Genomic DNA, 16989 nt, shown 5'->3' on the forward strand with positions numbered 1-16989 from the left:
TGCTCTTAACCTACTTCTGCATCCTGTGGAGTATCCATCTCTATAATCTATTGAATGAGGAAATCTTCCAGCACAAGATTCAACACCCACATGAAGTGAACCACCTCTTTCTCTTTCTCCGCAGACCACAGAAGGTCTGTAGAGACCAAGCTAGCCTAGCAAAAGTAGGTCAATCTGGTTTTGAAATCAAGCACTTTATTGAAGTGTCCAAACATTGTTGAGTTAATAAAAATTTAGGGTTCAGAGATCCAGGACCACTGGGTATCTGGAAGATGAAACAGGTGGCTGGGAACCTAGATATTAAGTCAGTCTTCACAGTGAATTACACCTTACACACTTGCTGTGGCCCTTATTTGGCCCTAGATTTGTTCACTTGGAGTGCTTTGCTACAAAGTACCCTAAAATTTGGATTACATTTCAGAATTAATTTCACCTAAAAGAAAAAAAAATCCAATTTCCTTCTATCTTCATTATTAGAAGTAAAACCCAAAAGCGTGCGTCAGTGATATAAAAACTTATGTTCAACACATCACCAACAGATGGAGAAAGTTCAGGTTCCTTTTTCTTGCATTACATGGTATTGCATTACCAAGTCCTCTGGTAAAGGCATTTTTGCCTTCCACTCCAAAATCACTGATTCATAAAAATTTTCAGCCTGATTTTCTGTTTCATGGAACACAATTTCTTTGCGTAACTTCTGTCAGGAAGCTAAAAGCATTCAACCAAATAAAATCTGACAAAGGCAGAGTGGTTTTATTTGCTCTTTTACAAGGAATACATACAATGGGGCTTTAATCTTTAAGCTCTTATTTTGACTGATACTTAGACTCATTCCACCCTTTAAGGACAAACCCATGCCATTAGGAGGCAATTCAACTCTTTCAAGGTACTCCTATGCACTGATTAGTATGGAAGAGCAAATACAAACCTATCAAAAGTGTGGCTTAATAGCCACATGCAGGAAATGTCTTGAAAGATGCCAGTGTACTAGTCAAGACCTACATATTTTGTAATTCCTGAGGCAACACAAAATACATGACAAACTGCTTAATACCCCACTACCGAGTTTGGACATAAGACTTTTGGGAGATTTATTGCAGAAAGGGCTTTATGCCTTTGGGTTTCAATATTTTTCAGCTGATCTTAGCATATTTCTACTGGTTTGTTGGTCAAAGACTTGTTTTTTCACTGGGAGTAGTGTGACTTCTTAGGGATGTTTACAACTCAGCAAATGAGCAGGCTGAGGCAACTCTGACCCCTCAAAAAGACTGGTTTGCTCCTAATCAGACTGAAATAGTTATGTTTGAAACATCTGCTCACATGGAGATAAACAGGTTTTGAAAAAGAGAGAAAAAGAATCTCTAGGTCCATGGAAAATCAAATAATATTGCCAGCCTAGGAGAAAGACTCTGCAGGAGTCCTACATGGTACATCATTTTGAACATGGGGCTGAAACTGAACATGTCCTCTGGTGTTCCTGGACATTACAGGTAGGATTAGCAACCTTTTCTCTCCACATCTGCAGTTCCTCTTGGGAGCACAAAAGAAGGGTATTTAAATTTGAGGAGGTTTGAACCATTTAAAGCCAAAACAACAGAATAAATCATACATACAGAATGGTGGGAGTGTTAGGTAAATCAGTGTGTGATTAGACGCAACAAGCAGGGATTTCTAATCGAGGTATTAGTTTTGAATAAGCCTGATAGAAGACTGTAAAAATATAACCATACAAGCAAACAGGAAAGATCTATGATTCCTCTTTCTATGTGCCAAAAGGAGTGTCTTTGTATTAACTTGTTTAGCCTTCACACAAACTTTTCTTGCTCAGTGTTTACAGATTGTTAGACTCCTACCCACCATCTGGCCTGGTCTTGTGCCAAATTCCAGAAATGTTGATGAGAAAAACATGGGTAAGTAAAAGTGAATGCATGTGCACACTTTTTTGAGAGGATATGCACCCTGTTTACAATCAAACTATCTACTTACCAGCCATATTCACTCTTAATCAGAGTGGGATTTAACTGAGGTACCAAAATACTTACGTCGATTTAGATACCTGATTTCAGGTATCTACCTGCAAGTGTCTACATGTCTGTAAGGGGTCTAAATCATAATTTTGTTTTATGTTCTTAGCCTACTGCTTCTTTCTAGACCTGAATCAACACAATAGAAAATATAAAACAGAAAATACAGCTATTCAAAACAAAGAAAACTAGGCTTTCATGTATTAAATAAGGATCTATAGTATCTTACCATAACATTCCTTTCATAATGTTCATGCTCTTTCTCGAAATCTATTACAAAGCCATTTAGAGACCAAATAAATGTCAGGTCTAATGTGGGATCGTGGGATGCAATGCATTGCATGGTAGCATTCTCTCCAACGGTGACATCAACATTCAACGGAGCTAAAGTAATCCTTGTAGCTTCTGTGAAGTTAATGGCAAACATGGAAAATTCCAATAAATAAATGTTTATCCAAACGTAAGCTCAGCTTACGAAATAACTGTTTGATTATACATTAAACCATTCCCTCAAACTCTAGTTTCCATGTTATTCATGCAGCTACATTTCAAAGGACCAAACCAAAGAGAACGAAGGAAACCTTTTAAAACTGAAATGCCTAACTTCTAGTTAGCTGTCTTTTGAAAATGGCTGATTCAGTCTATAAATCAAATTATTGACTATTTAAAGCTATTTTTATTCATTGACTGTATCTCAGGAAGAGAGGAGACAGATGATGAATACTATGTGACGTGTTGCATTTCTTGTTTTAGTTATATTTCTTATGCTTTCAAACCTGTCTCTTTAACGAATGGTAAGTTCTACTCAGTTGTCAGGCTGAGTCAGATTTCCATTAGACTACTGCAGAGATTGAGATCTTAATTTATTTACTGAGAAACAATATAATGTATGCGTAACAAACTATGCAAATAGCTACACGTGGAAAGGAAGAGAAAATAATGCAACAAAAGGAAGAAAGCTGTATATCCCCCAGTAATGTCTCTCATTATTACAGAAAAGTAAAAAAAGGCAGAGGTCTCATGATAATTGCTAGAGCTCTTGGTACATGCATCAAACTCATATGACAAATTAGCAACATTGTTCTGGAAGGGACTCACTGGATTACCCAGACCTGTTCCTTTTTCTTTCAATTGTTATCATAAAACAAAAAGCCACAGAGTATCTTCCTTATGCCATGACATATAACGTCTTTCCCAACAATACGAAAGTGGGACTAGGGTACCAAAACCTGGAAGACGATTGCCATAAAAAAAGAGCTATTGCTACTAGTTAAGTTTGAGCATTCTCCAAGGAGCACACTATACTCCACCATATACAGGACAACAAAAAATCCTCAATATACCAAATATTACTTGTCAGTCTGCCTTGGAGAGAAACCTTCCCCCAGATACTACTCTAGTAATCCCAAATTTGCTTTATACTGAGACTATGAGGATGGCACAACTACTGGCTTTTGCAGAATGGAGCATCTCATAGTATATTGGAGCAAGCTGTTAACATCTGATCTCTCAAGTCTTTGCTGTGGACACATGCTTTGGATACCTGCTCCATTCTAGCATTGTGCCTGTATGTTCAGCATTTGGTTCTACCATCGGTGATTTTCTAAATGTTTACATAAAGTACTCTACCAGTCTGAGAAGTTGCTGAAGAAGAATGGTCCAGGGGCAGTGAACAAACAATCGTGTGGGAAAAACCATCAGACTTTGCAGTGCCTGTCAACTTCACATTTAACTTTCTAATCTCCTGTAGTCATGCACAATGTCTGAGAAGTTTTATGGGCCACACAAAATGCTTGGGAATACCATTTTCAAAGCATTCTTTGTCAACCCTCATCATTGTCCATAATGTGAAAATAATTTTGAAATATGTCAGCTGACCCTTCTGTGGTGCAAGGGAGATGTCTTAGTCTTTTGGTTCTGCTTTTTAGACGAATTAGAGCAGAATTCTCCAAAAATTTAAAATTCTTTATACCTAGTTTATAAGTGTTTCGCTGTGCAAATTTAGTATGCAAATATTCTTCCTGATTTTAGAAGATATAACTGTTAAGGGACGTGATATTTATTTACATAATCTTTCAAAATAATTAAATGCCTGAGGGTAATATTAAGACATATGAAACTGCAGATGATAAAAATTAACTGCGAACATTGAAAAAATCTGATTGATCAAAATAAAGTCTTACAATTCATTTGGTAAAATGAATTTGTTATAAATCAGCTAGAAAAATGCTTTCATATCATCTGATGATACAGATTAATTCTTACATTAGTACATCAATATTGTGGCATTGAGCTGTCACATCCAGCATGATTTCTGGAACAGATTAAAAAATGTATTTGATAAATGACTCTTCTACTATCACTGATAATTGATACACACAGCTGTTCATGAATGTCATCTTTCCTGTTTGTATTCTACAACTATTTATTTATTTGACATCAGATTTAAAATACGCAATTAAGGCTATCAGTACTCAACAAATAAATACTAATGCCCATAAAGGAAGGGAATTTAGTAGTACAATCATATGCCTATATGACCCTATCTCGCAAATTTAATGCACGTTTCTTTAAGTGCAATGCTCTCTCAAACTTGCTTACACCAATTAAAAAAAAAAAAAGGAAAAAAAAAAAGAAAGAAAAAAAAAGAAAAACTAAAGGTTGGTAAGAGTTTCTCTGTTTAAGTCATGGCCCCAGAATCACATGTTAGCCTGAGCACTAAGCTACCAAATTGAATAAATGCATTAAAATGTGTCAAATTAATGGGCCAGACTTAATAATCTCTTATGGAAAAATCAACCCTGAAAATTGAGATACAGCCTCAGAACTGGTGCAAATATACCAGGTTTCTACTGAGCAATATGCTTTAAAAGCATCAATTCACTGTTTAATGAACAAATAAATTAGAAAGAAAAGACATAAAATACCTTGCAAAAGTAGTGCAATGCTGGAGCAAAAATAAGTGTTTCTGAATTAAGGGATTCTACCTGAAACCAACGAATGCAATTTAGAGGTTTACCTGTCATTTCCAGAACACCAGTGCTATTAGCTTTTCCTCGGTTATTTTCTGCAAAACAGGTGTAGCGACCTTCATCTAGTTTTGTGATATTGATAATTTCCAGGCTTCCATCATCCCAGATACGTATGCTATTGAAAGTGCAAAAAAAAAACCCAACATGAAAGAAATTAGGTTTTATATTAGAAAGCAATACTTTCAGTAGAATTGTAGCAAGTGAAAGAACAAACCACAAACATCTCTTGGAAGCTCGCATCTACCTACCACATTTATAACCACTACTACAGTAAAAAATACTTAAATACATGATTAGATGCCTCACACTGCTGGAGCAAGAGAATGTACTTTCATTCACTTGTAGTCATTCCAATATTTTTCTTACAGTTTTGTGATACATGCAATTCTGAAATGTGAACAGCACCAAATGGACTGGTTGAAGTTGGATATCCTACTAGCTATTTGGATCCGCACTGCTAGTAACATTTTGGCATACTGTTTTCCTGAAATTACACATTCTCCTGCCCCTCGTATCTGCAAAAGTGAGAAATAGCCTACAGCATAAACAGGAACATAAGGCAGCATTTTTAGGACTCACGGTGTCCACTAACAATCAATACTAACCGGCTCCCATTTACAAGCAATTCTGTTCCTTTGCTCCAGGAGAATTTTGGCTTAGGAGCAGCTTTAGGCTTGCATTCAATGATTACACGGCCACCTTTAGCTGCTAGGATTTTCTTCTTCATCGGGTTCAGTTCAAAAGTAGGAGGTGAAGCTGAAAGCAAAAATTAATGGGAGTATTGCTGTTAATGTTTTTGTCAGAAAATACAATTGTTTGGGACATGAAATAAATGACAGAACTATTGACTTGTATGTGAACGGCCATTATTCAGACTAGTGAGAGAAATTGTAATGATACACAGATGTGCTGAGGAATAGATGGTGATCTAAAAGAAAGGAAAAATCAAGTTCTATGCTGTGTTACACTAGAGGTTTCCTTCTGTTGATTTCTGAACTTCCAAGTTTAATCTAACAAGATCAAAGTCCACTGAAATCAACGGTTCCTCCCTTTCAAAGGCCTTTTGATCAGTTCTAATAAAATATAGATTCCTGGAGACCAGTTTCTGTAAAAAATGCCTCACTCAATCACACTTTCAAAGAATAGTTCGGTTTACTTTTCAGTGGTTTTAGCCTGCCTCTAACAACTTTAAGGTTGTGCCCTGCTTCCTCTTTGTAGTTTTCTGTTTGGCCGACTGGCCTCAGGTGCACTCTCAGATGTACAAGAGTAATGAGCCGTGACTGTAGCATGCACCACACTTACGTATCTGAGGTCAGACCTTTGCTTACTAATTTTCTCTTTATTTGTAAGCAAATAAAAGGAAAAATGCTTTCAATTACTTTGCATCTTGGGATGACATCATTTTAAATCACGTCAGCAAGTGTGTGCACAGCTTGAGGAATTAGGGCTATAAGTTAATTACAGCAGTACAGAGAAAAACTCTGATAAATACCCACATTTTACAAACACTGAATTTGAAAATGTGCATGCAAAAGGTGCTCATTTCTGGGTAATTCAGGCTGGTAGTGAGTACATAGCAACGGAAGAACAGCGAAGGATGAAGTATTGTTCTGCAGTGGGTTGGGGAAGCCAAGACAGTTTAACTCTTGGGAAAGTCTGAATGCAAGCATGAGATGGAAACAACTCAGGGTAAGTACTGCAGGGAAATATCCTAGGAAAGCCCTGTCATGCAGCCAGTGCGTCTGCTCTAATGGCATCAGCAAAAATGTCAGAAATTGTTTTAAGCCTGATCATTCTGGATCTGAAAGTCAAACATTCAAAAGGATGCTCCTCAGGAAAACACAACAGATTAATAACTACATCCAGCCATCAAATGGAATAGCGAATATTGCACACCAACATTGCAGCTGGTTGTAATGAGTTGGAGATGGTGAAAGCAAAGGGGAGGGTGAAGAGGAAGAGCTTTAAAGACTAGTGACTGACAACATGATTTCTAAAAAAGCCAATTTTGCCTCACAGACGAGTGAGCGTAGGTGAGCTAAAATGAAAATGCTTCTCAACCAGTTTTGCAAGCTTGAGGGGGTAGTCAGCAACTGTACATGCTGCATACAATTTCTGTGCTATCGAGTCCTCTGAGGGGTAACAGCAGCAAGCAAACATCAGAAATAATACAGAAAATATTCCCCATAAATTAGTAACTTGGCTCCTCAAGTTGTTGCCAAAACCCAGCTAGACAGCTCAAATACAGCCTATCTCATCTAGATTGAGTGAGGTGTCTTAGTTTTATCCTCACAGGAATCTGATACCGAACAGTGCTTGCAAATATGACTGCTATTTTACTCAACGCTGAAATAGTAAATAGAGCAAATAGTCCCACTGACCCACAATCTTCAGTTCAGCATTTGAATAAATAATTCCATGCGTGTTTTCTGCTATACATTGGTACATGCCGGCATCGTCAAAGCTCAGACTTTGTATTCTTAGTTCACCTTTCCGGAACTAAAACACAGAATCAATAAGACAAAATATTCATATAGACTATGTATACTGAGGAATTCACACCCATCCGCATTTCTTTTTTTTACCAACAGTATTCAGAAGAGTCCCTCACATAACATTTAGGCATCAATGAGTTTTTATTTTATCCATGTTACATTTCAGTCTTTGTGAGAATGTGTTCACCTTCTTTTTTTAAAATAAGGTTCAGTGTCGATCAGTATTTTTTCTGGAAAAGTCCCAGCTGAGTGGCACTAGACACATCCTATCTTCAGTCCCCTTTTATCATACCAGTGCAAAATACTGGTTCAGAAATAAGAAACAAGAAATGAAATTAATTTTATGCACACAAGCTTTGTTAAGCCATGCTCACTGTTCAGTACATTCCATTGTATGTACATTGGTTTACAACAGTAAAAGGTCAAGGCAAGCCCCAATGAAGTAGGAGTTTCTCAGAAGATCCCTCCGGGAGGTAGTATAAACTATTTACTATTACTTTGTTTTAATATAAAAAACCATAGTAAATAAAAATAAAGTACTTTATCTATTTCTAAAAAACTGTATAAAAATGCACAAAGTGCAGTGGGGTATTTTGTAAATTACAAATAGATGTCAATCTGTTTTTGAAAGAGCATGATAATAAATTAAATTTTCCTGTGAAAATCAAGCTGAAAAGCTTTAATCTTTGTATATAAGTCAACTGGAGTGCAGGAAGCAGTGGAAGATTAAAAGAATACTATTTATCTGATAAAAGAGTAAAGGAAACATAGTCCCTGTACCATTTTATTTAAAACATATATAAAAACACTTACATCAGATTTCCACAAGGAATCTTTGTTTTATGCTAAATGAAATACCTAATTAAAAATTATCTGATTTAGAAACAAGGTAAATTTTCAAGGCATTTTAAATATTTTTGCTATTTTCCATTTAGAAACAACCTCATAATATTAACACACACAGCAGAAACTTCTAGAGTACCACTGGAGAATTAGACATTGCTTTCTGCAATCCAGAATGGAAATTTTGTCAGTGAAAGCCAAGTGCAGTGGGGAACATCAAACAATTCTCTTGTTAAATTGCTTGTTTGTAATAACTACCAAAGCCAGAAAACAGCATTGTTTTTCCTGGTTTAAGCTACCTCCACACGGCAGATGGTGATATGCCTGTTCTTCCTCCAACCTCCCACATTCTTCTTAAGATATACAGCCAAAACAACGCTGCCTCGTCTTTTTTCTTTGCTTGCCAAGGTCAGTATCACCACAGCTCAACAGAGGCTGTGTAACATTATGCCCTTTTCTCTCCTCTTTGTTCTTGAATGGCTCATCATAGAGTATAAGCAACAGATTTTAAATATGTTGTTGAAATGGCTTGACAAAAAATCTAGTTCATTTACACAAACTATCCAATGTAATAAGCTTAAAATTATCAAATCGTACTTATTTAAACTTCACATCACCTAAAATAATGGAATTCTGCAATATGCTGCAGCTAGAAAAATGTGGAAAAGTATATGATACAGGAACACCACTGGTAATTAAAAAATTACACTTTCTTCTCTTGTCTTACATTTTTAAAGTACTCATGTTTAATGTGGTAAAAAAGGATTATTTCTAGAGAGAAGCTGACAACATTTTTTATCCAGAGAGAAAAAAACAGCATTTACTTAAAAAGGCCTGGAGAAAAAGATACATCCACCTCCCAAACATGTAGTCAAGAGACAAGTTCATAATTCAGAACTGAGTATTAAATAGCTTGAAAAAATGCATTTTAAAACAGAAGATTGAGATAAAACTATAAAAAATAGGTTTTAATGCCTAATGCAAGTGGAATTGGCAAATATTTGTATCATTATGGTTCATTTTCTTTTAACCATTTAATAATGCACACTTCAAAAAATCATTTCCATCAGCTAACCAATCAATCCTGTGTTATCTATGGCAATATACTTACCGAGGCACCATTTTTCAACCACCGAATTGTTGGAATAGGTTTGCCTGTAGCTACACAAGGCCAGTATAGGTCACTGCCTATATCCTTCTCTGTGTCATTGATATGCTCTACCCACTCAGGAGAGGCTGAAGAACAAAAAAAATGATGCCTTGTAAATATAGGAGATGCATATTTAATTAGCATTATGTTGTATTAATTCCACTGCTTTTTCCATGACACTTAACAGGCAACACAAAGAAATTATGGTAATTCAGCAACCCATCTGCACAAGAAAGAAGTGAAGATGTTTTTGCCTGACCACGTAGACTCAAAAAATCTTCAAACTGTTTTTTATACGAAGGAAGTATGAAGTTGAAATAATGGTTCATGAACATCCAAAGATATGAAGTGTTACCACCTACACTAACCTGTAGTTTATACAATGTGGAAATTACTCAGTAACACCATAAAAATGACAGTTACATGACATGAAATTGTGCAAAACCACATATGTACTGAAAGGGTCTCCAAGAAAATGCTCTCTTCGTCCAGAGAAAATATTAAAGAAATTAATATTGAAAATGTCCCAGAATTTTTGCTTTTGCTAAGCAAATGAACCCATTTATTAGATTTACCTCTTACAAGAAGTCACAACCTTTCCACACCAATTCTGAATTTATCCCGCTGAAGTTCAAGGACTTAACTAAGGATCTTAACTCAGGAGATGTTCTATATAGTCAATTAAAAGAGACAAATCTTCTGAAGGTAATTCAGATGTTATGTATGACTTTTTCATGCCACAATTTCTTTGGCTGTAAGTCTCAGTTAAGGACTCAGTTACTTGGGATGGTTCCACTATGAGCAGTAAGGTACAATTTTTTGGTTCCCTCATTTAACCAGATGCATGAAGAGAAGGGACAGAGGGTGGAGAAATAAAGAATTGAGTGTAGCTTATAAGAAAGAGAGCTAAGACAATTAGAAAAGACAAACAACATGAGGAAACAAGAAAGCATACCAAACCTAATGGCCTATTTTTTTTCCTGGAAGGTCTTTCATTTCAAGTACTCTGAATTTATTTTATTTTCATTATGCATAATTACATTAACACATATTATTGCCAAGGTGTATATACAGCTATCATAACCAGGCAAACTGTGTAGCGAGTAGTTTTCAAATGTTATACCTGGCATTCAACGCATGAGTTTTGATTTTACTCTATTAACTTGAACAGCAGCATGTCAGGATGATGCTATGAGTCAGCAGTGACATTAAAGTGTGAAAACACAGATACTTCCAGTGTAAGTAAAAGCAACATAGACCATGAAGAATAAAACCGTTCTACTTACCTTGTACGTAAACTCTGGCTTGATGCTTATCTTTTCCTTTATAGTTTTCAGCTTCACACTCATAAAGTCCTTCATCTTCATACTGAATATTGAAGATCTTAAGAACTGCACCAGACATGCTTATCTCAGCAGTGGCTGGCATGGGTTCAAGGTATTTACTCCATCTGAGTTCAGGAACCGGACTTGAAAAGGTACAGTAAAGTACAAATCAGCATGTTCAAGAACTGGCTGTTAAACTGGAGACTACAAAAAAGTGTTTGATGATGAAACATGCATTTTCATTCCCTGAAATATGAAAGCAAACAGTCCTCTACAATAACTTTAAAACACACTTACTTCCCAAGAGCAAAACACTCCAGTGTTACGTTTTGCCCTAGGAGAGCATACGTGTCCTTGAACTTCACCTTGATATCAGCAGGATACACTTTTGCACCTAACATAAAAAAAAGATTCTCAGAAAAGGAGGCACGGCAGAAAGGAATACAGCTGTTTAAACTTCCACAGTTCAAGAAAGCTGTTTTTAAATTTCCAGACGAAATTCTTCTTTACAGTGAATAGCCTGGCCATCCACGAACTCTGATTTCACAATGAACTTCTAATAGTAAAACAGAATTGTTTTACTCAGCAACTAGCTATCTTTCTCTGGATGGTAATGCCTATTGTTTTTTAGAGCACAATGCCTTAACATAAACTCATTTACTTGCATTTGAAGTGTGATGATGCACTTGTGTGTGTGTATATAAAAAAGCCCAAGTCTCTATCTTCCACAGAATCTTTTACAGAATATTTGGAATTATTGTGAATTTAAGCTCAGTATTATCTTAGCAAGGGTATGAAGGTGCTAGATTCAGCAAATCTACAACTTAATGAGGGCACAGGGATGGAGACGTAATCAAGTCTACCTACTGGTGATCCCTGCAGGACTCCTCTTGCAGTTCTTCTAGATGAAGATCTCAGTGTGAGTATTGATCATGGAAAATTTGGACAAAGATCACTGATTTGTAATTACGCAAATTCACTCACAGTTCTTCACTATAATATGGGAAATGTAACAGATAAAAGGGTCACTGAAATCTTGATGATCAGTTTATGAGACTCTAGTGACTGACAGCCTGAAGTGGCAAAAGGGAAATCTGTTACCATTTGGAAAACATGTAGTTTTCACAAAGAAATGGCAGAGAATAATCTAGTAACACAAAGGCACATAGATTTGCCGTGTGACACAAAGCCCTTAGGCCACTGTTGGATAGAAAATTTCAGCAGGTGAAAAGGATTTTCCATTTTCAGGGGTGATTTCCTGGGGAAAAAAAATTAACTCCTGAAGCTGTTTATCAACTTTTACATAAAGCTTCTGCTTTACAGCCATACCCCTTTGAACCAATGCCATGACCAGAAATAATATTCAGGGGTTTGGGAGAAGTACAAGGGCTTGTCACAGAAAAACAATGGGGACTCCAGGGGTAAGAACTCTGTTCCCAGTGATATGAAAGGAAATTAGTGAATGAATCTGGGGAGATTTCCTCCACAGAGTGATGGATGTGGATGGGAATTATTTGGACCTCTGGATATGGAAAACTAAATAATATTGTGGAGTAGCCACAATAACTTGCAATGTAATTCTCTTCTCAGAGCTGAAAGTAGTTATGAATGAGCAAAACTGAAAATACAAACAGAACACTGCACATACATAGTACTTCCAATAAATACTTACGATCAGACTGTGGAATAAGTGGAATAAATTTACTGAATACACTCTTCGTTATTGAAGGGCTGGACACAAAACATGAATAATTGCCCTTATCTGATGCTTCTACATTTGCAATGTAGAGATTGCCGTTCGTCTGTGACACAAATCGTCGCTTGTCCAAAGCAATGAATACTGGGAACTCATTTAGAAGCCAGCGGTAACTGAGATCATCTGGAGGAAAATATTTTCTAGTCAATATTATAAAACAATACTATCAGCTACTTAGGCCACGGAATACTGTCTGCACATAAATTACTTCAGTCTGATTTCCAGCTTATAGATCTTTTCTTCGGGAGAGGCAGCTATCTGAGAGAGAATATATGTGTCTCAGTAGCCAGCTAATACCTGTCTACACTGAACATTGGGGTGCTGCTGCCATGAACTGGGGACCCAGCCACAGCATGAACAGCTCGCCTTGGGCACAGCTTTCCCACAGGAACCAGAGTGGGACAGGATGAAATGGTCTTGACCTCATGCAGCTGAGAAGCCAGGAAGCCCTCACCAGTCTTGTGATTTAGACAAAACCTTAGAATATTTCAACTAGCAACACATCTCAGTTCTTCAGTTCCTTGCAATACTTAGACACAAAGTATGAAAAATAAAATGTTATCCCATTTTACTAGGTTAAAGAGATGCTAACAGCCAAATTCAGTCTTCACAATGGAACTGCAGATGCCTGAGGTTATGGGCATAATCCCTGCAGAGCTCTTGAGTAGCTAATGATGAGAAAAAGGCACTTCCAGAGCATAAACCACCTAATCTCTGACATTCTTGGAGTGCCTACTGCTGTTCCATGATTTTAACAAGACCCCATGATCATTTCTGTTGAGGTGACTTCATTAGATGGAATGAATCCGGGCCCTGTCCAAGGCCAGCAGAAAGTCTGGGATGACACAGTGACGTACTCAGGTCTTTTGAATGGTAGGCCAAGTCTCCCCTCCATTATCCAGATTAGTCTGAGTAACTTTATTTTAGTGTCAAAATCTATATGCAAATTCGACAATATTCTTTACGTATGGTCAGCTACAAGTATATATAAAAAATGGAAACCTAAACTAAAAGGTGATTCTCAAGCTGTATAAAAGTACCTGTTTAAGTTAATTTCAAGGGAACTTGTAAAATATTAATTTGTCTTCTACTCTTCAGCAGTTGAAAATGAAGTACTTTGAGCTGAATTACCTGGGTAGTGGTAAGGGGGCTCACAAAGAAGCACTGCTCCAACACCTTCTCGCACTTTAACTTCATAGCGTTCCTCAGGTGGAAAGGGATCCAGATCTAGTTAAAAAAAAAAAAAAAAAGCAGGGGAGGAAAACTGGGGTTTTCACTACAGTATTTATTGTTGTTGTTATTTTCATTAATTAATCTATTTACTTAATTATTTTCAGCTCTGTAGAGATTAATACAGAAATACAATGATCTATGGCAGAAGTAACAACCTGGGTTTCTATTCATTCTAGAAAATACACTTGGTAAAACATAGACTAAGACCAGATCAACTACAATGTGATCCACCAACTCATTAGAGCCTCTGAGTTTTCTTGATATATGTGGTCCCACAGTCTTTTAACTACCAGTAGAAAGCAGAACTTTTCACTTCATCTCTGATCTTACACAGTAAGGAGTGAATTCTGCTTATGGAGGCTGCTGGAAGACAAGAGGGGCACTAAACAATGTCAGGATTAAAGGGCACACAGGGCTTTGTGAATGGTCACCAGTAAGAGTGGATTCTTTTTTTGGTGGATTCCTTTTTTTTTTTTCTCTCTGATGAGAAAATATATCCAGCAACAAAAAAGCATCTTAAGTCAAAATAAAACAAAAATCCCAAACACTGTGTTCAGTCAGTAAGATTTTACATGACTCTTGATGTAGTACATCATTTTTTGACAATGCATGTGTTTGTTGACAGTGGAGGTCTGTGCATATGCATGCATTCACAAGACCAGTTCATGATTGTCAGAGGCTGACAGAAATGTCCCCCAGCAGGGTCTTCATCTTAGCCTAGGAGTCAGGGAGCATGCTTTGCTAGCGACTGCCATGCCTTCCTCCTGCAGGCATCACAGTTGTGTTTGCACTGCAGCAATGCCTCATCACCATATGCCCCCACTTGCATCTTTCTTCTGTACTATTTCCCCTCAGGTCCTACCATGATTTCAAAAGAGTCTGGACATTAATATCTCAAGATCTGGCTCCGTAAGACTCTTGAATTAATAATTTAACAATAACTCACTGAAAAGGATGCCACGTCAGCTGAATATAAAGAATATAAAATACTTACTAAACTTATTTTGTGTTGATCTCTGCAGACTAAGGCACTTAAGATACTGTTCTTACAGACTAATACAGCTACAGCACATGTTGGCAGAAGACACTGCAGTGTAAAACACTGGGCATTTCAAGCTAACTGTAGTTTTTCTACATTTTGATACAACCATTAGCTTACATCCAAAACTCAGAGTGGCTTCACTGCTTCTGACAGTTCCAAAGATATTTGACACTACACAGACGTATTTTCCAGCATCCCTTGATTTCTCTGGATTATTGATAACAAGTCTGCCTCCCACCATGCTGTAGCGATCCTTTGTTAAATCAATATCCCAGTTGTTGAGTTTCCACCTATCAAAAAAGAAAAGCAGGACATAAGATTTGGCCAGAAAAAGCCAAGCCTGTTAGGAAATACAATTTGAAAAGTAATTCCTAAGTTGTGATTAATTATACATGAAGTTATTAATATACTTCTATATATGTTTTAAGTTTTTCTTCAGCAAGAGCCACAGATTTGAACTCCATCGGCCTTTAAAACATAACAGTCTCAGTATGCTTCAGCCTTCTCAGAGATGTGACATAGGTTAAAACTTCATTGCTGGCCATGCAGTTAAGGATGCTTGAGCTGGCCATGAATGAGCTAGCTAGTGATCAAGCACTGGGATTATAAACATATCATCAAATAGTTGTTTAAGGCCTATTAAGGCTAAGAAAATACTCCCTCTGCACCTTTTAAGTATGGACTAGTGAAATTCTTAAGAGTTTTTTGCAGACTTGCTGTAGGGAATGAAAATGTTTCATAAAGACTAATGTGTCAGTGAAGTCAATGCAAAAACAGTGGCACACCTGATTTAAGACCTACTTACTACATTCAGAAAATTGACAGACACTCTCATAAAAAACCCATGTGGTTTTACCCCACAGCCAGTTCACTGAGTTACTGTAGCTTTCACTTCGGGGACTATGAGAGGAACTCAGAGGCCCAAGTCTGACCTTTACTGATTTCTAACGATATAAAAAAAGTTAAAATACATGGAGTGGGAGCCAGTAGTCATTTCTACCTATATTTCTACCTATCATTGTGTCCACAAGGGGGAGCCCATAACCTTCTTTGAAAGGAACCACGTTTCCTGAGCACAAACAGGAAATATGCAACTTAAATACATTTAAAGATCATTAAATCCTGCCAGTGTAAATAATATTTTCTTGCAAGGTAAAGATAGGCATTAGTGTTTGAAAACGAGAGGGCATACCCTATGTGTTCCTTCCTTACTGAAGATATACTACAGAAACTCATTTGGAAGCTGAAATTGCACTTGTCATAGAAAGAAATAATAATAAGAACGTGGTATTAACAAAAAAATATCAAAAATAAATAATGGAATAGCAGAATTTTCACGATGCAGTAAATATCATTTAGGTTTTACAGGATTTTAGAGGTATCACTTCAGTCCTGTGAGACATACTACATGTCTGTATTACAAATAATCAATTCTCTATTCAGAAATACCTAGGAATAACTGTCATGAGGACAGCTTATGCTGCAATGCAAAAGTGGCAGGAAGGACTCATCTTCCTCTGAGGTAGGAGGATTTTAGCTCGTGAAAAGTTGGAGGACTAAGAAATGAAGACAATATATGGAGGTAAACTAAAATAATGATGTCAGGAAATAAGGAAAGTGGCCTTATTCTGTCTTGCAATTATCATCACATCAGCTATCAGCACTACTCATCAGAACCGTTCCTAGATAAAAGAGTTCTGGAGGTGCGAGGCAATTCTTCCTGAGTGACTTTACTAGTTCAGATTTTGCAGAGCCCATGACAGATAAAAAAATACTAAAATATATAAGTAGCCTGTAATCGCTCCATAGACCAGGGGTCCTCAAACTTTTCAACCAGGGGGCCGGCGCGCAGATGCAGTGGCAGGCAGTCACCTGCGGCTGCTTGGTTTCGCCCCCCAACCCCCGGCGGGGGGTTCTGTAAATACCGGGGGTTGGATTGGGGAGCCTGGGGGCCGTATCCAGCCCATGGGCCACAGTTTGAGGACCCCTGCTATAGATGGTGTGTTTACATAGTCTTACAGATAGGGTGAGGCAGTCTGGAAGTGATGAGGAAGTATGTCAGAAGGGTACCAAATCTAAGCGTATCTGA

The 16989-nt window shown here is 37.2% G+C and overlaps 1 protein-coding gene across 1 annotated transcript in view; it reads right to left on the reverse strand.

Annotated features, from left to right (window-relative positions):
• Window positions 1–16989, reverse strand: part of CNTN1 (contactin 1) — a 244612-nt gene that overhangs the window by 62751 nt on the left and 164872 nt on the right. Inside the window, exons 6-15 of the mRNA XM_055809008.1 lie at window positions 15018–15190; window positions 13757–13852; window positions 12542–12748; window positions 11167–11263; window positions 10831–11012; window positions 9506–9630; window positions 7438–7555; window positions 5662–5812; window positions 5044–5171; window positions 2254–2429 (exon numbers count right to left, since the gene is read on the reverse strand). Coding sequence (XP_055664983.1) covers window positions 2254–2429; window positions 5044–5171; window positions 5662–5812; window positions 7438–7555; window positions 9506–9630; window positions 10831–11012; window positions 11167–11263; window positions 12542–12748; window positions 13757–13852; window positions 15018–15190 — 1453 coding nt within the window. The remainder of the gene's footprint in view (window positions 1–2253; window positions 2430–5043; window positions 5172–5661; window positions 5813–7437; window positions 7556–9505; window positions 9631–10830; window positions 11013–11166; window positions 11264–12541; window positions 12749–13756; window positions 13853–15017; window positions 15191–16989) is intronic.

The sequence above is a fragment of the Falco peregrinus genome, chromosome 6, assembly GCF_023634155.1.
Source record: "Falco peregrinus isolate bFalPer1 chromosome 6, bFalPer1.pri, whole genome shotgun sequence".
Classification (NCBI taxonomy): domain Eukaryota; kingdom Metazoa; phylum Chordata; class Aves; order Falconiformes; family Falconidae; genus Falco; species Falco peregrinus.